The 22762-nt window shown below is 43.0% G+C and overlaps 1 protein-coding gene across 2 annotated transcripts in view; it reads left to right on the top strand.

The window, feature by feature from the left end:
- Positions 1-10596: 10596 nt before the first annotated feature.
- The window catches only part of GCLC (glutamate-cysteine ligase catalytic subunit), a 32289-nt gene continuing 20123 nt past the window's right edge, over positions 10597-22762 (top strand). For both annotated transcript variants that reach the window (XM_088530609.1, XM_088530608.1), the window contains exon 1: positions 10597-10757. In XM_088530609.1, coding sequence (XP_088386735.1) covers positions 10608-10757 — 150 coding nt within the window. In that variant the 5' untranslated portion in view covers positions 10597-10607. The remainder of the gene's footprint in view (positions 10758-22762) is intronic.

Genomic DNA, 22762 nt, shown 5'->3' with positions numbered 1-22762 from the left:
CCTTCTCTAATATATTCAGGACTGTTACTTATTACCCTAGTAAGCAAGTGTCAGCTTTCCTGGGTTGATAGCACGCGAGAGTTGTGCAATGCCAGACTATCCCAGGGCCACATGGCTCCCAGTGGTTCATGCTCAGTATAATGTGCAAATATAAAGTTATTGGATTGCTAGCAAGTTTGCTCATGTGAAACAAGGCCAAGACAGCATGACTGGGCAGAAGTTACAAGGACCTTTCACATTATAGAAGTGCACATGGTACATGACCCACATTGTAACCTATGAAGAAGGACATGCTCCTGGGTGTTTTTACAGAGATTTTAGCATTAACACAAAAATTACCCAAGAGTTTCCAATTTCAGATCACATTACAAAGTCTGTTTCCAAATTTGAATGAAATTCACCCTAAACTTGGAGAGGAGAGGACTCTCTTACATGGTATTTAGAGCTTTTTACTCTTTCAGCTGTTATTTTAATTAGGTTTCAAATTGCTAGTGACTGAGCAACTTGAGAACTTCTCCTTTCCTCCTCTGTGAAATGGATTAGCAGTTTCAGGCAGTAAAGACCAGGACACTCTCCATGCTCACAGGAGCAACCAGAGCAGCCGCTCGGCCTCCAGGGTAGCTCCAGGGCCAGGCAGGCTCTGGTATGGTGAAGTCCTGGGAAACTCCCTGCCACTCTGTCTATTTTGAGGTAGACCTCAGGTGTCTATCTTGAAGGCTCTGACTTTCTCCCCCCAAGCATTAGAAAGACACTGATTTTCCTGTTAGCTAAACTGCTGGAACTACCTTTCGCCTTACACTGTTGTGCAAGCTGTGTTCCCTTCAAGTATTAAACGCCTGTTTACATTTGGATTTTCCACTTGAAGCTTTTAGAAATAATTCACAGTGCACAGGATTAAAATAAACCAACTCACTAGTCAGAAGAAAAAACTTCAGTTGTCACGATTACCCATTTTGGGACCTCACACTCGGTAGGAAAGTGGCAAAGCTTGTGGCAAAGTTGATCCTCAATTCAAACATGGAATTAAAGTCATTTAGGAAGAATAGGGGCCACCTGGAAAATAAGGCAACTTAAAGCTAGTAGGTAGTCATTAAAGGTAGTAATCTATTCACATTCCAGAAGGCTGCCCCTTGTACTCCCCTTGAAATAATACATTAACACCAGGATGAAACGTGGACAGGTTGTGCCAGTGTTTCGCCTAACACTGAATTACAAACTATGGATTTTGAATGAGTGACCTAGTTATTATCACGGTGGAGTAACATGCCATAGTTCAATCACGGAGACATCCAGGTGCAAACAGAATTTCCCCCAGAAGAAAGTCCATATCACTGGGCAAAAGCTAAATCCGTAATGGTAAATAAAACTCACATTTGCAGGAGGGTATTTAAGGTGAATTGTGTATGGCCGAAACTTGCTCTTGTGTTATTTGGGGAACACTGCAACAAAACTGCTTTATCTGCTTGCCACTGCCCCAAAGATCTTGTTTTCTTCTCCTCTTCCTTTGTTTACACCCTGTCCCAGCCATACAGTCCTCTCCCATCCTTTGCATTAGCCCTGCTGCTCTTTAGCACGTCTGAGCCAACTCAGTAACCCGTCAGAAAATGATTCACCTTTCTTCCAAGTTAATTTTGTTTGGATTCCAGTAAACTGAATTGGCTTTGGTGCAGGGTCTGAAAAACACAAGCCACTGCAAGTGAGAGGAGCAGAGGGAAGAGGGCATGAGCTGTGAGGTGATCCCAGGCCCTAACATGTACCTGCAGATGGTCTAACTTTTTATGTGCCCCACGAACTTGTCCTGACAGCCCAGCAGCAAGCACACAGCCTGACTCGGAGCAATTACCTGATATATGGGTATAAGGAACTCAGAGAAAAAAGTCTTCTGGAGATCAGATAGTAAATTAGCCTAAAATGTAAAGTGGTGTCTAGTAGATTGTTTTTTTCCAAAGCAACCAGATATCCATTAAGAGCTGTACATTTACTTACTGTAGCAGCATTGTCTTCAAGAATCCAGTCCTCACCTCCACACATCCTCTTTTCTCATTAGGGGACTTTCCTTCTACAGCAGTGTGAGCAACAAGTCCCAGCAGTGCTTGGGAGCAGGGCTGAAACAGCCCCCTGAGGAGCAGTTCCTAAAACAGTGCGGTTTCACACGGGGAGTAGGGCTATTGCCTTCACATTCTATCCACTCTTTTCAGGACTTGAAGATCTGTCTAAGGAATACAAGCTGCTAAAGAAAAACAGAGGTCAGGTGTAAAACTGGAATATCAGAACCGCTCAGTGGAAGAGAAACACTTCATTTGTTTTTTTTATCTGGTTGCCTTACTTGCTCAGAATGGGAATGGCATGTTGACATTTTAGCTTTGTTAGTATTTGCTGACCACGCTAAGTGGATGTCTTTTCTCTTGAAATGCCTCGAAAATGCTTCACCTTATTAACAAATGTAATCTTCTGTTCTGTGGAGTTGTAAACATGATTATCTCTAGGATTTTTAGTACCTGTTTCATGATTTATAGCCTTTATAAGGCTATAGTTATAGCCTTTTCCTTGTGCCACAAAATTATAGAGCTCTTGTTTGTGAAACACAAAGTTACAGCAGGCTTGTGAATAGAAGTCACGGGAAATTTGATGAGTACAAAGGTTTCTAATGGGATAATTCATATGACCACAAGCTGCAGTACTGTCAACAACTAAAAGCAAGTTATAAGGTGCCATAATTCCTGTATCCAAGCCTAAGAACAAATTAACTTGTACTTGTAAGACGAAATTATTGGGAGGAGTGAGTATTTTGGCTAGCTATTACATCTGGTGTTCCTGCTATATCTCTGGTCCTATGACTGTAGCAGCCCATGCCTTGTCTCCCAGATGTGAGTCTTTCTGCCCCATGGGATCCGTTCACAGCATCTCTGTCCCTTTGCATTCCTTGTGAAATTACACTGTGCACAAGGAGCGTCAGAGACACAGTCTCGGCACCGCTCTCAGCCCTGGACCTACAGGCTGATCCGATGATCCGAGTTTTGGAATGAGCAGTGAATAGCGGCTAATCCCAAGAGCAAAACAGGCGGTAATTCTGGTGTCAGCACTACTGAGCAGGGCAGCACGGCAGGTTGGCAGGGAGACAGGTTCCTTTTTACACAACCGAGCAAAGTACAACTCTTGTGATAAAACATTACAGTACATTACAAATCACATGGGGCAAGGGTTAAATTTCCCCCAGACTTATCTTTGCGTCTGACATATTCTTTGGCAGAAATGAGGATCTGGACAAAGATTAAAAATGATACGGACACGAACAACTAGGTTACTGCATAGACATTGTATTGCTGTTCCTGGCAGTATCCGCAAGGATTAGAATTTAAAGCACATAATCACTTACAGGCATTGAAGAGAAATCAGGCAATTATTTTCTATAAACTTTAAATACTAGAACAATGGAGTCTTTAGGGAGTTAGTAATGCAAAGCACAGTTTGGATTCCAGCTCTTACCTCACCTGCTAAGCTTTAAGTACTTAAAGCAAGAGCCTCTGTGAATGCCACATGAACAGCATATATATATGTATTTATTACAAAACCTGAGCTGAACCAGTGAATACAAACATCTGAAACACAAACATTGAGCAAAGTCAATATGCAAGGTTAGTAGCACATGAGGAATTATGCAGGAGTGTAGAACTGTTTTGAAAGTTATTTCCTTGTCTTAATTATTTTATGATCACAGTTGTAGCATCAGCTGTGGAATGGCACAAAGAACATGGATGTGAGCCCTCCCAAAGGGCTCCTAAATTATTATTCTTGGTATTCAAATCAAGCATCTTGAATGTCTCTGCTCCTTAGTCTCTCTACCTGCAGATACCTATCTATCCAAGTTATTTATGATTATGCCCATTTGGCAGTTCCTCAGAGATACTATAAATAACAACAAAATAGTAAAAAGTGCTGTAACCTTAAGCACGACTTTCTAAATTGTATCAATTACTCTATTTGATTAGAGAAATCCTGGTGGAAAAGGTATAATTATCACTTTCTGTTTATTTATCTTTGAAATACAGTTTCCAAACCATTTCTGATTTCTCTCCACAAGGGAGACCCTGACAGGTATTTGGCTGCTAACAGGAAATACCACAGAGCTATGCGTGGTGACAACAGTTAATTGCATATAACAAATACTCATTTTTTCCTTTCAGGGTTTTTCTCTTCCAAAATTTCTTTTTAACATTTTGATTTTATACTGATCTCTGTCTAGTATTCAAATTCATCAGAGAAAAGAAGAATGCATTTTCAGTAGTTGACATTTTTCAGATTTTCAGTAGAACTTTATACTCAATATAGGTGCCAACACACCACGTAGAATAAGAAGTAGATGAAAATATTTAGTAATTAAAGATTTTGAAATATTTTGAGAACTGCAAAAAGTGTAACTGATGTCTGCAGACTGTTCAGTTTGCTATGGACTGATTTTCTCCACTCCTGGTGTCCAGGTTTCCCGATATATTCTTGAAAAAAAAATCCTTTGGTGTAATATCATATCTGAAAACAGATTACTCAGCACTAGCTATCAAGAGGCCTAGGTCAGACACGGCTAAGATATGGCACTCAGCAGAAGTTTGAGATTGTTTTTCATTAGCTTTATAATGGACGCCATTAAGCCGTTACTAAATAGTATTATTGTACCAAAGCTTTTAAGTTATTCTTGCCATGTGAACAGTGGGTCGGTCTTTAAGGAGACTGATGTCCTGGTTATTAGGAATAGATGTGGAAAGTACCACAGGGTATTTGCTGTTCTGCCTCAGTCTTTCTAACCAGTTGCAGTTCTTGAGATTAAGCTCCTCTCTGGGAGACAATACTCTGGAAAAAACGATCAGTGGTATAAAAAGCGTGCAAACATTTTTGCGTGACCATCCCTTTTTCTGGCTGACAGAGAGATTAGGTGTTCAAAGCAGATCAGTTTTTGAGACCTTAGGCTTACCTAGGGACTTAGAAAGCTTTCACTATAGTGTTTGAATAATTCTTATCAGACCCATACTCTGCTATCTCAGTTTCTTCCTGAAGGTTGCCTTGTTTCCTGTTGCTGTCTTATCTAAGGTATGAGCACCTGTATGCCTGGCCATTTAAAACACAAGAAGGTTATTCCCATCTGGTACCCTGTAACACAAGCAAAAGCCAACGGAATGAACCATCTTGTAAATATTGACTATTTCCACCGCAAATCAATCACCTGTAACCTTAAGCATGGTAACCACATCGAGTGGTTCAAGGAGACAGAACTGTAGCTCACAAAAGGCTGCCATGGCACGAACAAATTTACAAAGGGGAAGTGCTTCAGATGGAAAACTGGTGTAAAAGCCCAGATAAGAGCTGTGCTACTAATGCGTCTTAATTAACACTTCTGCTTCTTTCATTACAGAAATACATTTCATTTCTAGCTGTTAAATTTCTTTCATACAAACTAAACATGATTCAGTTTGCATAGGGTAGGGGGAAAAAAAAGGCAGTTGCTAAAGAAGAAAATAAGATTTGGTTTATCTACTTTTCAGTTGACTGTGAAATGTCTCAACTAATATTCAACTAATAAGTGAGATCCTATAGCTTGTTTTCAGGAGAGAAGTTGATCATGGAGTAGTCAGAACTTCTCGGCGTACCCTCTTTTAGCATACGTACACAGTACCTATGGAATCCTAAGTGCAGATAATCAAAGAATTTGTTTTCTTTATGAAGCTGCACACACCTCTGAAATCAGTCTCCTGTGAAAAGGTGTTACCTGTCAGTAACATCTCCTTTTGCAGATACTGCCTGGTTTGGGTTATGCTTTCTACTGTATCCTTCTGTGGAAGGATAGGAGACCTTCTCAATTGATTCTGATATTCCTTATCAATTAAACGACATGTTAAAGATAATAAATTTGCATGTAGAAAGAATGATGAGTCAGGTCTCTGCTTTGCTCTTGAGCACCCAGCATTCTTTCATTTTATTGTATATTACACAGTTAGGATTTGTTAAGGAAATAGTAAATTTAGGACAGTCCTTTGGAAAAAACAACATGAAGGTGCCCTATAACTCAAATTTTCCAGCTTAGAAGATACTGAAAACAATGTTTGTGATATAGTGGCTCAGCAACCTCCACACACAACTAGTACACACTACAGCTTCTACTATTAACACTAGCCGTATTCATGACACGATTAGGTATGGTAGAAACCATATATTGTACACAGTCACATGAAAGAACACATGAGCTACTAAGAAACTAGAAATACAAGTTCTTTGCAGAATAAACATGCTGATACAGTTTTTGGGGGGGAAAAAGTAATAATTTTCACATAAATGCATTAAACTTTATACACTGAAATGTATAAAACATTCCCATTGAAGCATATAGGCTCTTCCAAACTCAAAGCCAATAGTAGGAATAAATACCCCACAAAAATTAGAAACGTGCGTGCTCTAGGTATCCCTGCTTGAGCAGGGGGGTTGGACTGTGGAGGTCCCTTGCAACCTCAACCATTCCGTAATTCCGTGATGTGCCACTCAGGCTTCTGACTCATTTAATCCTACTGCAGCATTTTCCACACATCAGGTAGAGAAGCAATAGGCTTTGGATCGGAAAAAGAAGAGATTTAAGGCAATATAAGGAAGCCACAACACTATTTCACACACTAATTGACAAGTTAGCTGATAGAGCATTCCGTACCATAGCTTTGATTAAAATCGGTCTTTCTTTAGTCATTTTCCAGGCTGCAGCACAGAAAGGCCAAAACACTCTTTGCTGGAATCTTTTCAATGTTGTGACCTCCTTCAAACAGATTATTAAACGTTTCTAGGAAACACGATTTCTCCATCAATATATAAGTGGCTGAGCCCAGATCTCTCCGGTGCTTCATCAGAAATGTGGAGGCTTCCTAGTCTCAAAAGTGGCAGTCATCACACCCCACTGAGTCATTTATGCTGTACGTTGGTACAGGGCATAAATTACACTTGGAAAAATATAAATTCCATCAGAAAATACAAAATTTTGTGCTTTTTGTTTCTACCAAAGGTAGAAAATCTGAATCTTTGAAAGTGGATTATTCCAACTGAACTCATATGATTTTATTCCCAGAATTATATAACATTCAGAAACGTCAACTCGATAGTCACCTTGAACAATGCTACTCTACACATTTTTTCAATTATTCATGAAGAAAGACAAATCTTTCTTTCTTCCCTGTAACAACCACCTCATCATAAGACATCTACTTTTTACTTGTAATGACAGCCTGTAGAATAAAACACTCTGTAGGAGTAGTCCCACCGCAGTTCTACAGATATTTCATGTTTTCAAGTGGGTATATTCCACATTTGGAGAGCTGCTCAATTTGGATTTAGTGGCAGGTGACTTTAACTGCTTTGCAGATACACAAAAAATAAGGCAGGTTGTTCTCACTGGAGTTGCTAGAAAGGCAGGAACATATATGATCCTTAAGGTCAGACCTTCAGTACTGCAGGTCCATGGCATATATTCTTTTTCCACACACTCAGTGCCACTAGCCTAAAAGTACACAGACTTTTCTCCTTTTGGAAGAAGATATTGGAAAAGCTGTTCCAGATCCCCACTCATCTTCATCTAGTTTTCAATTGACAACACTTTTTTAATGGTTTTCAAAGCAAAAATCTGTACAAAGTCCTGTCATTTTGTAACTTCAGTACAACTTCACTTCTTAAAATAGTTTTGTTGCCTGGCACACATGTTTGTTGGTGTCACCACGAGGTATCAACAGTACCATAAACAAGAAGCTAAATTGCACCTGGCAAAGATTTTATACACAGGATTGCCATGTTACCGTTTGATGCAGACATTTGTGTTCATACTAGGCAAGGCTTCTTCTGTCATGAGAGAGAACTGAGAGCAGGAAAAAAAAAATGAAAAGCTGCATTTGTTTATGTGGATATATAATTAAATTAGAGCTTAATTAAATTAATAGCTTAAATTGAGCACAAAAGAAAAAAAAACAGCTTTAAAATCTAATAAAATCACACTCCCTGATCTAGTTTCCAAAATAAATATTATTTTGCTGTGTGATCAGTAGACACTGCTTCAGGAATCAGTAATAGTCCCTAGTTGGGCCTGAAGAGCAGCTACTCATGAGATGAAGAACTAAGAAAGTGGTAGGGCCTAATTATAAAATAGATCTTGTTGGAGTAAAGTGAGAGCTTAAACGAAGCTTAGATTGCATCTACTCTTATAAAAGCTTCATGTTGCTAAATTCAGGCAAAGGGCAATGCAAATTGTTTTTCTAGCAAAAGATTCTTCTCAAAGATGAAACTAAAAGATTTACCTTTGGACTGTCCAGAGAAAATAGTGAAGTCTCAGGTTTAGAAAGCTGGTATACAGTTAAACTAATTAAACCATTAAATGTACTGCATGCATACTTGGCAATCCTTCTTTCCCACTGAATGGACGGGAAATAATTACATATGATTATGCACATATACACAATATTTGTGCATCCCCTGAAGTCATATTCCATATTATACATAAATGAACCTTTCTACATTTCATGTTGATAGCCTTAGAATGGCTGACACACCTTTTCCATGCCACAGTCCTTTATAAAGAAAGAAAAAAAAAAGCCCAATATATATTCTGGTACTGTCAGAATACATATGTTTAGAACGGAAGGAAGAAAAAAAAGCTTCAGCTGAAGATGGCAAACACCTCATAAACATAACTGACTTGTCACTCTGTTATGCTAAAGACTACGATGTGAGAAGACATAGCCTGATTTTTTATCGGTTCTATTAATAGAGAAGGAAAATATCCTGGGTTTCTATCATCAACAGAGTACTAGTTTTGTAGTTCGTGAGGCTACAAACAAAGTGCATGTGAACTGTAGAAAAGAAAAACAGCAGATAATGGTACTGAAATAACATAAAAACATGTGTAGTATAAATGTGCAGGAAGACAGATACTGAAAAGGCACTTTTAAAGTCCGGGATAAAGAGTACTATGAGTGGCTAGCTCGATGCTACAGATCTCTTAACAGCACCCTGCATTGTAATAAAGCTCATCTTAGTTTGGGGATTTTGTATATTAGGCTGAAAACATACAAAATGGTTATAGTCAACCGCAACACAATAAAAGCAGTGGGATCCTTCCAAAAACCTGTTTCTTTCTCAAGTGTAGTGCTTTCCTTCAGCAATGTAGTGTTCTGTCAGTCCAAGGAAGCACGAGCAAGAATGCTAAATAACCCGGTCAGGCTCTACTAGTGGCATGAGACAACGCAAGATGGCTCTGGTATATTGGTGTTTATATCAAACCAGACTTGACTGTCCCAAGGGGACATGGCAAGGGGCCAACAGAGCTTCTCCAGCAGTATCAGTGCTAACAGAACTGCTTGCAGTCAGACGTTGGCCATGAAAATTTTAGCTGAGGAATCTCAAAAAAGCCATCAGTCCCTAAAAGCAGGACATTACAGAAGAAATCAGCTCGTAATTTTAATTATAGTGCTTGTTCTTGTTATAAAGGCTTTTGTCAAGGCTGCCCTTGCCATATCAACTTAAGCCATCAAACAAAATAACCAAGGTATGGAACATTTTACTTCCAAGTGGTTTTACTTTAATATTTTCAACTAATGCATTTCAGGTTTGTTATTGTAATATGCAGGAAGCTTTCTTTGTCCTTGGGGTACCTCATATCATGGAAGGAGGACGATTGGACAGCTTTTGCCTGCTCAGCTGTTCAGTTAATAAAATATCTAACTCGTCCATAAGCAGGCAATGCCTCAAATCAAATTTTCTGCCAGTCTAACTTTGCTTTTCTACCATGTACTGCCATGCTCCTCACACGGGCCTGTGAGGAACCAGCAAACACAGGTGCTGGGAAAACCAGAGTTTTGGCACCACGAATTTCATGTTGTGCTCTGCAAATCCACCTATGTTCCTCACCTTCCATGTGGTCTTCAAAGGACTCCAGGGAAGCAGGAGCCTTTCTTTGGACCATCTTATTGTGCGTATTGCTCTCCATTCAGAAAACATCTTAAACAGTGCTGCTATTCTTCTACTTTGTACCCAATCTAAACACAACAGTATTTTCCCGCTTCCTCTATTTCTTTTTTGGGCTGAACGCCAGGAGGTTTTTCCTCTCCCAGGCACCTCTCAGGTAACTAATGTATTTCTAACACCCCAAGCCGGAGCCTTTCCTGCTCGCATCCACACACGCTCGTGGCAGCCAGAGCCTCGTGGTGGGACAAAGCAGCCGCACTCCTGCCACTCAAAACATCTGCACTTGCTATTTGGCTGTGTTTCGTTTCGTTTCGTTTCGCTTTCCGCGGACGCCCGCTCCGCATCACGTTACTCCAAGCGCAGCGGCCCCGCTGCGGACCGCGGACCGCGGCCCTCGGCGGGGCCCGGGCAGCGCCGCCCGCGCCGCGACCCCGGCGGGAAGCGGCGGGAAGGGGCGGGAAGCGGGGGGGGTTCCCGGGGCGGGGCCTGGCGGCGGAAAGTGCTGAGTCACGGGCTGACGCCGCCGCCGCCGCCGTCACGTGCGGCCGCGCCGGGCCCCGCTCCCGCCGCAGCGCAGCTCAGCTCAGCGCAGCGCAGGCGGCCGCTCCGCGCTCGCCGCCGCCATCGCCATGGGGCTGCTGTCGCAGGGCTCGCCGCTGAGCTGGGAGGAGACGCGGCGGCACGCGGAGCACGTGCGCACGCACGGCATCCTCCAGTTCCTGCACATCTACCGCGCGCTGCGCGACCGCCACAAGGACGTGCTCAAGTGGGGCGACGAGGTGAGCGCGGCCGCCGCCGGCCTCCCGCGGCGCCGGCACCTGCGCGCGGCCTGCGCGGCGCGGCCCGGGGACCCGCGGGGGGGAAGTGCCGCGCTGCGTGTTTATTATCGTTATTTAATTATTTATTTCTAACGCTACAATAAGTTTCGGTGCCGTCGCCAGCCCCCCGCGGAGCAGCGGTGTCGGAGCCTAAAGGCTCCGGTGGTGGCGACTCGGCGCCACGCGCTCGGCCTGCAGCGGCGGAGCGGGAGCCCCGGGGCCGGGCGGATGCTGCCCACCGGCCCACCCGGGGCTCCGGGCGGCGGGACCGGGCCGCCGCAGCGCGTCCCGGCGCTGCTCCCCGCCTGGCGCGCGGCCCGGGGGCCGCAGGTGCTCGCGGCGGAGCAGCCCGAGTCCGCGCGGGGGATGCGCGCACACGCGTGTACGTGTGCGTGCCCGGGTGTCGCGTCTGTGTCCCGGGAGCTCCGGCCCAGCGAGGTTACCTGTGTGGAAGGGGCAGCGAGCCGCCCTGGCGCGTGTCCCCTGCGTGTGCGCAGCGCGCACGAGGCCACAGCGGCTCCGCAACACGGGGCCCCGTTGGCCCCGTGAAGTCACTTGTGGGCAGAACTAGGGCAGGAAGATAGGGATAGGGATTGCCCCTGTTACTCTGAGACTTGAGAGTTTTCTCAAGAATCTTTGACACAGAGGACTTATTTTTCAGTTTGAGCTTTCCTGCTCAATCCCTGTTTCCTTGCGTGGGATTTCACGATGCGGCTAAGGCTGCTCGACAGTTAGTGGTCAGGCTTCCCTCTCCTTGGCTGAGGCTCGTGGCCTTTCTGCCTGCCTTGCCCTGGGCTCTGGCCACACAGGACCAAGAGGCTAAACCAGCAGGAAACTTTCTCACGTTTTGCCTTTTAGGATGGCCGTTTTTCTCAGCAGAGCTCCCACAGTTTCACCATGGGGTCCAGCGGACTGTGGTGGTAGCGTGGGGAAGGTGACCGGGACGCGTGGAGGACGGGGACAGCAGAACTGGCCTTTGCAGTTGCAAACCGTGCGCTCCGCAGCATTGAGTAACCTTAGCTGTACAGTAACACTGCACCGCAAGAGCCTTGCGCTCCCCTTGGCCTGGGGAGCTTCCCAAAAGCAGCATTTTACACTCAGTAAATGGTGGCACGTTATGTTTAGGAAGAAGCTCGAGGTGGTTTTGTCATGTTTTATTGACCAGGAACAGAATTTTAAGAGCAGCACAGCTCCTTGCCAGACACCAAGAGCTATGTTTGAAATGCCTGTAAATGTTTAGAGGAAGCAAAGTAACTTAGAGTATCTGCCCCTGGTTTTAGCAAATGGTAATAACCTCAGGTGTGGCAACTTGTCTTTATTATGCAATTTCTTAAATAACACAGAACTTAGGAGTATGTTAATGTACCAGATACTTGTTGCCAGTCTGCTCATGTTGTGTGAACAGAAGACATGCCTGTCTCCAGAACTTACTTCAACTGTGGTGTAGATAAACCAGTGGGTAAAAGCAGTGTTTGTTTTCTCCTTTCAAGTAGCTAGTTGTTAGCAAGGCGCATCACACTTCTATGTGATTTAAGATAAATCAAATAGCTGCACAGTTTTCAAGAAAGGCCTTGTGTGCACTCTGACCTTCACAGAGGAAGTCATAGCCTGAGGGATGTGTTATAGCCTGAAAAACTCTTGAAGATAGAAATCAAGAAGGGAGATGAGCCATTACACTAATGTTGGTGATGAAATCAACAGAAATGAAGTTATTGTTTTGCTCAGAAGATGTTTCTGAGAGACCAGGTTTGACTTTTTTTTTTTTTTTTAAAAAAAAGTACAGAAATATAATCTTTCAAGGGATGCATCTGAAGAAAAATGTACTGAGCATGTACTGAGCTTGTCATTCTGGGCAGACTAGCCTGTGACCTGATACAGGTTCCACTCCCCTTCTCCCCTCAATCCCATGCGGGGTCCCCTTCTAAGCTTCAGGTGGCCCCGTGGGCGCTGGTGTCGAGAGCAGCGTGGTGGCCCTTGCTGTGAAGCAGCAGCTGCTAAAGAACTGCAGAAGTCAAAACATGGATTCTGCTGCCTCCTGAGGGAAATAAGCTATCTTCCTGTTTTCAGGATTGGGAGAAGTTGAGGAGATAAATTGCCTTTTTTTTTTTTTTTCTTTTTCCCAGGGCAGTTCTTTAGTGCTCTTTAATTTCCATAACTCTCTCACAGGCAACTGTCAAGGCCTTGCAGTAAAAAGAAGGCCCTCAGATGCCAGTGTAACAGAGTAAGACTTGTCTAGGAGATGTCCTAAAGGACACTTAATTCCTGCATTTGCAGGTAAAGGTCGTGCTTCTTAATCATCCTTCTGCCTTGCTTATTTTCAAGCTGGCAGTTGGCCCCTCTGTACCAGTCTCCTCCTCACTGTGGAGGAGTCGCTCACAGCAGGGCCTCATCGTCCCTCAGCAAAACCCTCCTTGTTATCCTCCTAATTACCCCCAAATTTGTCCAGCTGTTAGATATTCCAGGGAGACATCTCTGTCATCCATACCACTGTCTCGCATTTTCCTTGCATCTTCTCCCAACCAGTGCCGTACGTTCATGTTTGTGTTTTATTTCAGGGTAGGAGTCCTGGAGGTTGTGTGTGTGCAGCAGATGCACAAAAGTGTACCGGTTGTCAGTACTGTGATGGAGGATCATAGCAAAGAGAGCAGGCAGGTAGCTTGTGCCAGGCGGGCAGGTGCTCCGATGTTGGCAGAAGCAGATTTTAGCAGTTTGTGACAGTAAGGCAAAGGCTATTCTGCTGCTTCCTACTTTTTCTCCTGGAAAGCGCTCTCGTGTGCGAGTGTATTGCCAATCTGCCTGCCCGGGCTTCTTGCCTGACGGTTGCATCTTCTGGCTGACAAACTGGAAATAGAAAAAAAAATGAAGGGGATATAATAAAGAACAAGAAACTGCTTCTAGCCATGAAAATGATAGGGAAGGAATAATGGAGAGCTATGTGGAATAAAAAAAATGTGGAAAGCAAGAATAGACAGAACATGGAATTTTTATTTGAAAGTATATGTGAATGAAACAACAATGTGATTTACTCGACCTTGTTTAGGGAAGTTGGACATAGTGATCCTTTTGTTGCCTGCTGGTCTTGCCACAGTCAGTGTTGTGGCGTAGCATACACAGCATAGTGTGTGCAGCTTTTAAAGGGGCTTTTTCCTTCATGGGGGCTTGAAGTGAAGTTTGGACGCCTGGAAAATAGGTTTGACAGCTAATTGTATGAGGCGGTGTGAAATGTGTGCCATGCTGGGTATGAGTCAAAGGAATGAAAGAGTTGGGTTTATGATGAGTTAAAATGAGTATTTGCTGCTCAGCAACTCTTGATGCAAGAAGCAAAGCTGCCCTTCTCGGATGCCGCAAGAAGAGCGGCCGTGGGTTTCTTGTGTGGCCTCTGGTGATGCATGATTCACCCTAAAGCCTTTTCGCCTGTTACCTAATGAAAGGCTGCTCTCTGAAAATCACTCTCCTTTTGCTTGGTTCTTTACAGGGACCGAGCTACCGTGCTCCTGTCTTACTGGTGTTCACAGCCTCTATGTCTTCTTCAGGGCAGCAAGGATAGGAAACTGGTATCAACAGTGAAACCCACATTAGTGTCTGCAGAAATTCAGACTGGTAAAATAATTGTTGCAACTTAAGGAAATTGATCTGGGTTCAAGTGTGTGGTTTGAGGCTTATCTTTAGTGTCTGCTGCTCCTGTAAAACCAGAAACAAAGTCTAGGGTAGCTTGTGACAGTGGTGAGTCCAGCTGACCTGCTTTGTAGCTCCTGTCTGTAAATACCTGGGTGAAATTTTGGCTGCCCCTTCTCGAAAAGATAAGAAAGGGACTGGGAGACAAAAAATGAATGCAAGGGAAAATTTATGTAGCGACGAGAAAAGCCTCATCTTTTATGATAAAAGAAGCACTAAGTTCAGAGGGCATCGTGGTGTAAAGGAAAGTTGTTCATCTTCTTTCTGTAGTGAATTACCCAAGAATTTTGGGTAAGCTAGTGGAAAGGGAAAATAGCAAATCATTTTCTTTCTTTACAAAGTCCAGATGTACCATGGCATAGATTAACCTTTGATGTCTCTAAAGCCAAGACAGACACATGGATGGCAAGAATAGACAGCTTATGTGTGTGTTTCTGTTTTGTTTTTAATCAAAGTGCTTTTAAAACTTTGCATGCTGCAGCCTCTATCCAGGGCACGTAGGCAGACAACTTCAGAGTGGCTTGTCTGGAGTTTCTTTAGCTTCAGCTGGAACTTTCTAACTAGCTTTTAATTGTGTATTTTATAAAATAACTACTTATTTGTTTTCTGTTTTATTTTCCTAGCTGTCACTAATAAGCTGGCTTCAAAAAATTTCAGCCAAGTGACCAGCTACTCATCAATATTATGCTCTGATCATTAGAAATTATTTTGAGTGGGTTGGATAATTAGTATTAACACTTGCCTGCTTTACAGGTTGGGGTTAATCCCAACTTGCCTGGGGCTCATCTCCCTGGCTGCAGTGACAGATTGCTGTGCACAAGTTGCATTTTATTGTTTTTATTTTAGCTTTTCACTGGAAGGCCAAGGTTAGAAAAACACTAATGTAGCTTCGAGTCTTACAGAAGTTTTTTTTTTTTTTTTTTTTTTTTTTTTGCATTTGTGCTCTCATCACTTTAAGGCAGTCACCCTTAGTGTGCGCCCTTCCCCCAATTTCCCCAAACTGAGTGCATTTCTGAGTTTCTGTCATGCAGAAATTCCTCATAAGGGCTCCCTGCCAAATGCAGCATGAGTGACTGCATTTGAATGGTAGCTGTCTTAATCGATGTGTTTGAGAGCAGCACTCCTGAGAGGTCTGGTTATTTGTCACGTGTCTGCGTGCCCCTGAGCTCCGTTTGAATGCAGAAGGGATAGTGACGTTACTTGCTCGCGGGTAGATGTGGTGCTCCCTTCGTGTGTGTGGAGCTGCACCTGCGGGCATCCATGAGTTGGGTTTTGAAGGTGTGATGTTAAGGCATCAGCTGACACCACTTGAAATCTGGGGCCCTCTAAATGAATTCATTGATGCCTGCAAATAAAACTCCTTAGATCTTGGTTTGAACAAGGCAGGTGCCTTTGGTGCATTTTCTCCTATTTCCAGCTGTGCCTTCTCTGGATCCTTTGGCTGGCAATTGTGAAACTGCTTTTTCTACCTGGCTTCTTAAGCCTCTTATTAGAGTTCTAAGGAAAAGCCTAAGCTAAATTACATTTAAGCTTCTACCTCTCAAAACACTTCTGATGTCTTAACCTCCATCCCTAGTGACGTGATTATTTTGCTTTAACTGCCTTCCTCAGTTCTCCTGTGGACAGATCATAAGATATTCATAGACTGTAGTGCAGAAATACCGACCCGCCTTTGGGTAAGTGAACATTGCTGCTGGCTGCAGCTGTAACATGACAGTGCTGAGCACACTGTGGTCTTTATAATCCTGTTGAAAATGTAATGGAAACCTACCCTCAGACTGCTCAGAAATGTGTTCTTTTTTTTTAGGGGGGGGGAAAGAAGGTCCAACAAGCTAAAATTTGTAACAAATAGCAACCTACCCCATGGTATCCATTGATTTCCTCTTCTCCAATATCAGACCTTAATGAGAGCAGAGGAGCTTTCATTATCTACTATTTGAATATTTGGTAGGGAAATATTCTGCTCACAGTGAACTTCTTACCTTCAAGGCGTATCTAATTACTGTAATGTTCTGGTTGGTTTTTTTGTCTTATTTATTTTTATTTATTTATTACTCCAACACGATTCCTCTTTTGCCACAGAATTTCCTCTTCTCCTTGCTGTATAGATACATTATTTCAGTTAACAGTGCTTGAAAGGTTGAGTAGGAAGGATGAGTATAGGAGTGCTTTCTCTCACTTTCTGATGCAAGAGGCTAATTAGAAACAGCATTTTGTTTCACAGTTGAATAATAATAATAAAAAAAGTAACAATTTTAAGCGAGTCTCTTCGACTTCCATAGAAAAGCATGGATTTAACATTATCCTAGCCCTTTTTTAAATAGTATTATCTTTCATGTTACACAGTACAATGCTCAAAGAAGAGATCTGCTGTTCTTTAACGTGCTATACTTTGTTCTTTACAAACATGCAAATGATTATAATAGCTAGATTTAGCTTTCAATAACCCCGCTTCCTGGTTTGTGGTATGTGCTGCACAGGACATCCTTTAGTCAGGCCGTATCACATGCAAAAGAACAAAATCTGCAGTCCTGATGTAGGCAAAAAGGAGGGGGAACGGGCAGGACCGCTTAACTCGGGCTGATTTTGTTAGCAGAGAGCCACAGCAGTCCCTTAATTTTTGTCCTTGTGTACCATGCTCTTTAATAGGACATAAACGTTTTGGTTTTTATAGTTACTGTCAATGTAATAGAAAGCATTAGTTGTGTTCTTTTGGTTTTAGAATGTATTTTTGTAGGACTGTTTAGAGAGAGCTGGAGAACATAAATTCTTTATTGAATCGGCAGCTTTGAATATGTTTGATCAAAATTAAGGAACTTGAGAAATGCATTTAATTCTTGGTTTTGCTATTTGTAGGAGATTTTAAAAAGTTCTTTCTAGGACAGAAAATACCTGTTGTAATATCGCTAGCATAGACATGCTCTGCTTTGTTTGGGGCTTGCTGAAAATGCTTGGGAGGCTGCCTTGTGCTGTGTCTCCACAGTTGTTTTCCTTCTACCCTTGCCTCCCCCAAGGGCCAGACCCCCCTTTTGGGGCTGTTAAACCTGTCATTGAAGCTATGTTATGGACTGTGACTGTTCTACCACAGTAATGCAGAGATAACTGCATTAAAAAGCTGTGACATTACGCTTTACATGTATCCCAAGTACATGTACATGCAAAAAAAATCTGCTTTCCTGTGTTACCGCTGAAGACTTGTAGCAGAGACTCTTTAATGAGCAATCAGATTATTAAGACTTTATTATTGTATAAAACATCAGCTTAATGATTTGTGGCATTTTAATGATATAATAGGTGACCAATAAACGGAAAAAGACTTTTTTGTTTTTGTGTCAGAGCATAATAAAATGATGTTTTTTGGAGGCTCTAAAGTTTACTAGACTTTATATTCTGGTTATGTAAATATATGAGGTATGCTACATGAAAAGATTTGTATCAAGTATTGTGTTGACTTTTGCTAATAATAAACAGAAGCCACATTATCTTGTTTGGTGCTCAAGGAAAATCTTCAGGCTTTCATAAACCTGCAGGTCAAAGGGAAAGTACATAGAAAGAGACCTCCGATAATCGACATTAGGTGATTCCAACTATCGTTCCATTTACTTCCAGCGGTATTTATGCAGTGAAAACACTGGTAGCCGCAGTTATACAAAGGAAATATTAGTAAGATTTTCTTCTGGAAACAGCAGTGGTCCGTGATTCATTGTTGGTCAGGTTTTTTCATCTTGGATGGAAGTCCAAGAGTGTGGTAAAAGAACAGTCTCTGCAGTAGTTTTCTCAGAGGGATAGGTATAGTATACATATATGTGTGCACACTCTTCTCAGATAATAATTCTTATTTTTCTCCGTTACACAATATTAGCCCTTTCAGCACCATAATTCTGTGCTCTTCAAAATGTAAGACAGTACCTTTGCTTGGATTTTTATGTACATAACATGCCACTAAAGCAGAAATACCTCAGGGCAACTACTATGAGTATGTTAAAAGTATTTGCATTAACATGCTGGAGCAGAGGTTTTTCACTCAAATGCTAGACATGTGCTAAATACACCAGGAACAAAATAATGGTTTAAATTGTGTGTGAGGTGGGATTTTCCTACTGGAAGGTAGACCACTAATAACAGCAAGTATTTGGACAGACGTATATGTGTGTTACCTTCATTTACATTCTTGCTTACTGAGGAGTTCTTGACTGAGATTTCCTCAGCTTTGTGTGTCTTATGCAGAAAGAATACATGTAATTATGGTCGAATAAAACAGCATGAACTCTTGAATTCAGATGCAGCTTTAAACATGCTTACCATTTTCCAGAAGACAATTGTCTTTCTCCCTGCTGCCGGGCAAGTTCAGTACAAGTATTAGGCTTAATATGTAAAAAGTAGCTTGGCTCCTCTCCAGCCAAGGGTAATTCAAGGTCTGGCATGCACTTGGACTTAGATTTTGACATTAAAGAATTTTTAGAAGACTTGAATTTCATCTCCAGGCAACCGAAAAATAATCCTGCCAAATGAAATACTGCCATTCTAGGCAGTGTCCTGCCAACAAGCTATTTTGTAACTCTGCTTTCCTAGAAGATATGGCAGTTGAGTGAAAATAATCTGGAAGTGTTATGTAGTTGCAGTACATCGCAGGTCAGTGGTTCAAAGGAAGGAAGACCTGAAATAGAATATTCAAACAATTTCTTAACTAGTATTCTTGCAAAGAATAGTTATTCTTTGTGTTGGCTTATGGGTAAATCACAGAGTGGTTGAGGTTGGGAGGGACCTCTAGAGATCATCTAGTCCAAGCCCCCTGCTCCAGCAGGGACACCTGGAGCATGTGACACAGGGTGGCATCCAGGCGGGTTTGGAAGATCTCCAGAGAAGGAGACTCCACAACCTCTCTGGGCAGCCTGTTCCAGTGCTCTGTCACCCTCACAGCGAAGAAGCTGCCCATGTTTCAGTTTGTGCCCATTGCCTCTTGTCCTATCATTGGCCACCACTGAAAAGTCTGGCCCCATCCTTGTGACAGCCTCCATTAAGATACTAAGATTCTCCCCCCTCAGTCTTCTCTTCTCCAGGCCAAACAGGCCCAGCTCTCTGAGCCTCTCCTCATTGGAGAGATGTTCCAATCTCCTCACTACCTTTATAGCCATATGCTGGACTCTCTCCAGTAGCTGCACCTCCCTCCCGACCTTTGTAGCTCAGCACTGCACACAGTACTGCAGTTGTGGCCTCACCAGAACTGAGTGGAGGGGCAGGATCACCTGCTGGCAGTGCTCTTCCTAATCCACCCCAGAAGCCCACTGGCCTTCTTGCCCACAAGAGCACATTGGTGGCTTGTTTTTCACCAGGACCCCATGGTCCTTCTCCTTCTCTAGAGAGCTGCTTTCCAACCTGCACGTTTCCAAAATGTACTTTTATTTTCTTTTCTTTTTTTTTTTTTTTTCTCTCTCCTCCCTAGGTTCAGAACCCTGCACTTGCCTTTGAACCTCATGAGGTTCCTCACTTTCCAACTCTCCAGCCTGGGCAGTCTGCTGTACTCAAAGTTAGAATCATAGAATGCTTAAGTTCTTTTTGTATAGACTCTTTAAAATGCTTCAAAGTTAAATGCATTCTAGGCTTATTCTGTGTGTGTGTGTGTGTGTGTGTGTGTGTGTGTGTGTGTGTGTGTAGATTTACAGCTTTCATTTTGCAATCTTTCTGGCAAAGCCGTTCCTTCTCCTGGTGAGGCATCCGCAGCATTTTTGCAAGCTCTGGGCAAGCACGTGCTGACCAGCAGGATCTGCTGAGCAAAGATGGCGCTCGCTCGCTCCCCTCTGTGGAGAGAAGTGTCGCAAGGCCGCCGAGGCAGCCCCTTACCCTCACCAGCGTCTCTGTGCGCACCAGGCGGAGGGGGAGGTGAGTGAAAATGAGAGAAAATGCTTTGTTTTGGGGTGAAAATGCCCACTGGATACACCAGGTACAAAGTGATTGCCTTAAAATGGCAGGGTGGGCTTTCTCTGGCAGACTCTTAGCAAGGCTTCTTGTCAGCCCTCCTCATCTGTGATGTGACTTGAACTGTATTTTCCTGCTTTGCTAGGCAGGCTAGTTAAAGTTGGGAAGAAAAGTGAACTATGAAGGAGTTCAGCAAAACGAAGAATTAAAAATGTTGGGTGAAACCCCATATATTTGGTTCTCAGACTCTTGAAATTCTTACTGGTGTATTGATGCTTACAGCTTGGCTGCAGTTCTCGGTCTTTATTGTGGCTAGAAAGCATGCGGGAAGTCTGTGAATGAAGACCTGAAGTTAAATGTAAAAATGTGTGAACTCTGAATGTGCTGCTATCTTTCTAGCTGTAGGCTAAATCTTTTGAAGAGCTTAAATTAAATTCTTTAAGGATGCCCATTCAGACAGCCTCTCTGTTGGCAAGATACTCTGTGGGTTGTTTGGAATTGTTGGCAGCTATGTGAAGTTTTCTTTCTCCTTTTTCATTAAAATTAATGACAGATCTTCTGTGTGTTAAGACAGCTTTGAAGGATTACTCACTGTTTCCAGGGGCAAGAGCTGTAGTTGTTTCTAGAGCTGGATGTGTAAGTGGAAGCTGTTCACTGGTGCATTCAAATGATGAAATATTTTGACTTCCTTGTTTTTACCTCCCTGCCTAAGTGTTTCTTTATGCTTTTGGCATATTTTGTTTAATGTAACTTTTAAACTGTGTAATGTAGTTTATAGAGAAGCACAGTGTTCATACTACTGATTTGTTGTAGTTACGTTTGGAGAGGGATTTCTTTTAAGGTGGTGAGCAAATCTCAGTAACGTGTCACGTCTGTGCCACCCTGGACAAATGTCCACGGGTAGAGTCAGTGAGAATCGTAGCTCCTTGGCCTTTCCTTCTGCTGCCTGCCAACGAAGGTAGCGCTGTGAGGGAGGGCAGGGTGCTGGGGGCTTGGAGGACAGCAGGTTTCACATCTAGTCACGTAGTATCTGCCCCCACAACTTGAAGAGCTGTGTGCTTAATGTACCTTGGGGAGCTTAGACTGGGGTCAAGTGAGGATGAGCTGGCTAAAGCTTTGCTAGAAGAGGAGGAGTCGTATGGGGTAGCTGGAGCGTGTGGAAGAGATACCTCTGCATTGCTAGGGATCACAAGTCAAGTGTTACTTCAGAGTGACTGGTACTAGAGAATAACTGAATTGGCACTTGAATGTGCACGGGCTTTTCTGTCTAGTTACTTCACATTGGTTCTTGTGGCATAATATGCACAAACCATGAAATAAACAACACAAATGCAGTCTTTCACAGAAACTGGAATAACATCATTACTTTTCATTAGGGGATTAAGACTTGATTAAAAAGAGAAAACCTTCAAAACGTGTAATTGTTCAGTGAGTCCCTCAAGTATTTCTATCTAATCAAATTCCGTAGTGTTACAAACATTCCTGGGTAATTCTGTTTCAAAGTGAATTGCAAATCCCGCTGGATGACTGTATCCATTGTCACCATAGCTAGCAGGAACCCGTCCTCCACCACTAGATTGATCACAGCATTAGCAGACTGCACTCTGTGAGTTTCCTGTGTTTTGGAAAACTGTGCACATCTGACCTGTGTACGAGAAGAGTTGCTGTGAGTTACTGCACTGTAACTCCTGGCAAAGTCTTGTTTTGGATTTTATAACTACAACTTGCTGCTTGTGTTGGGTGAGTTGTGGAAGCCCCAGAGGCAGGAGGCAACGCTTGGAGAGCCTCTGGCCAAAGGATTTGTGTGTCACAGTTGGTTCAACTTGGAGTTTGCAAAACCCTGTGTGGCATTTCCATGCACAATTTCTGCTTTTAGTTGATGTGCAAAGCGGTGTACTTTGAAGATGATTTGTCATTCAGAGGACAGCAAAAACAGCAGGACCTGCTAAGTAGGTTTCAGGGTTATAAGTTTGTTAGCATGTATTGAGGTTTTATAAGGCCCAGCCAGCTATTAAGTTGGTATTTTCAATTTGCTCTAGAAGTCTTTCAGGCTTCTGATAGCAAGCATACCCACTAACACTAGAAAGTTGGAAATGAGGGTTTTTCGTGGTGGCTGTTTTCAGGTAGTATCTGTTAGGGGGACAATTTTCTCCAGTGCTGTAACGTGCTATTGGCATCGCTTGCATGAACTGCTGCACTGCAGTCTCTGCTGTGTGGCCCAAAGGGAGGGTGAGGAAGGACATGTGACAAAGCAGAGGCTTTGGGGATGAGGTGAGATCGGGCTAGGGAAAGTGAAGGGAGAAAAGCCATGGCAGTAAAGCTGAATCAGGAATGGGAGGAAACCTCTGTGCTGGATCTAAAGCCAGAGAGCTTAG

This window comes from Tinamus guttatus, unplaced genomic scaffold (assembly GCF_059628265.1).
Source record: "Tinamus guttatus ecotype Peru unplaced genomic scaffold, ASM5962826v1 Tinamus_guttatus_pri_ptg000383l, whole genome shotgun sequence".
NCBI classification, from domain to species: Eukaryota; Metazoa; Chordata; class Aves; order Tinamiformes; family Tinamidae; genus Tinamus; species Tinamus guttatus.
The sequence above is the reverse complement of the archived record's forward strand: the minus strand, read 5'-3'. Positions and strand labels throughout refer to the sequence as shown.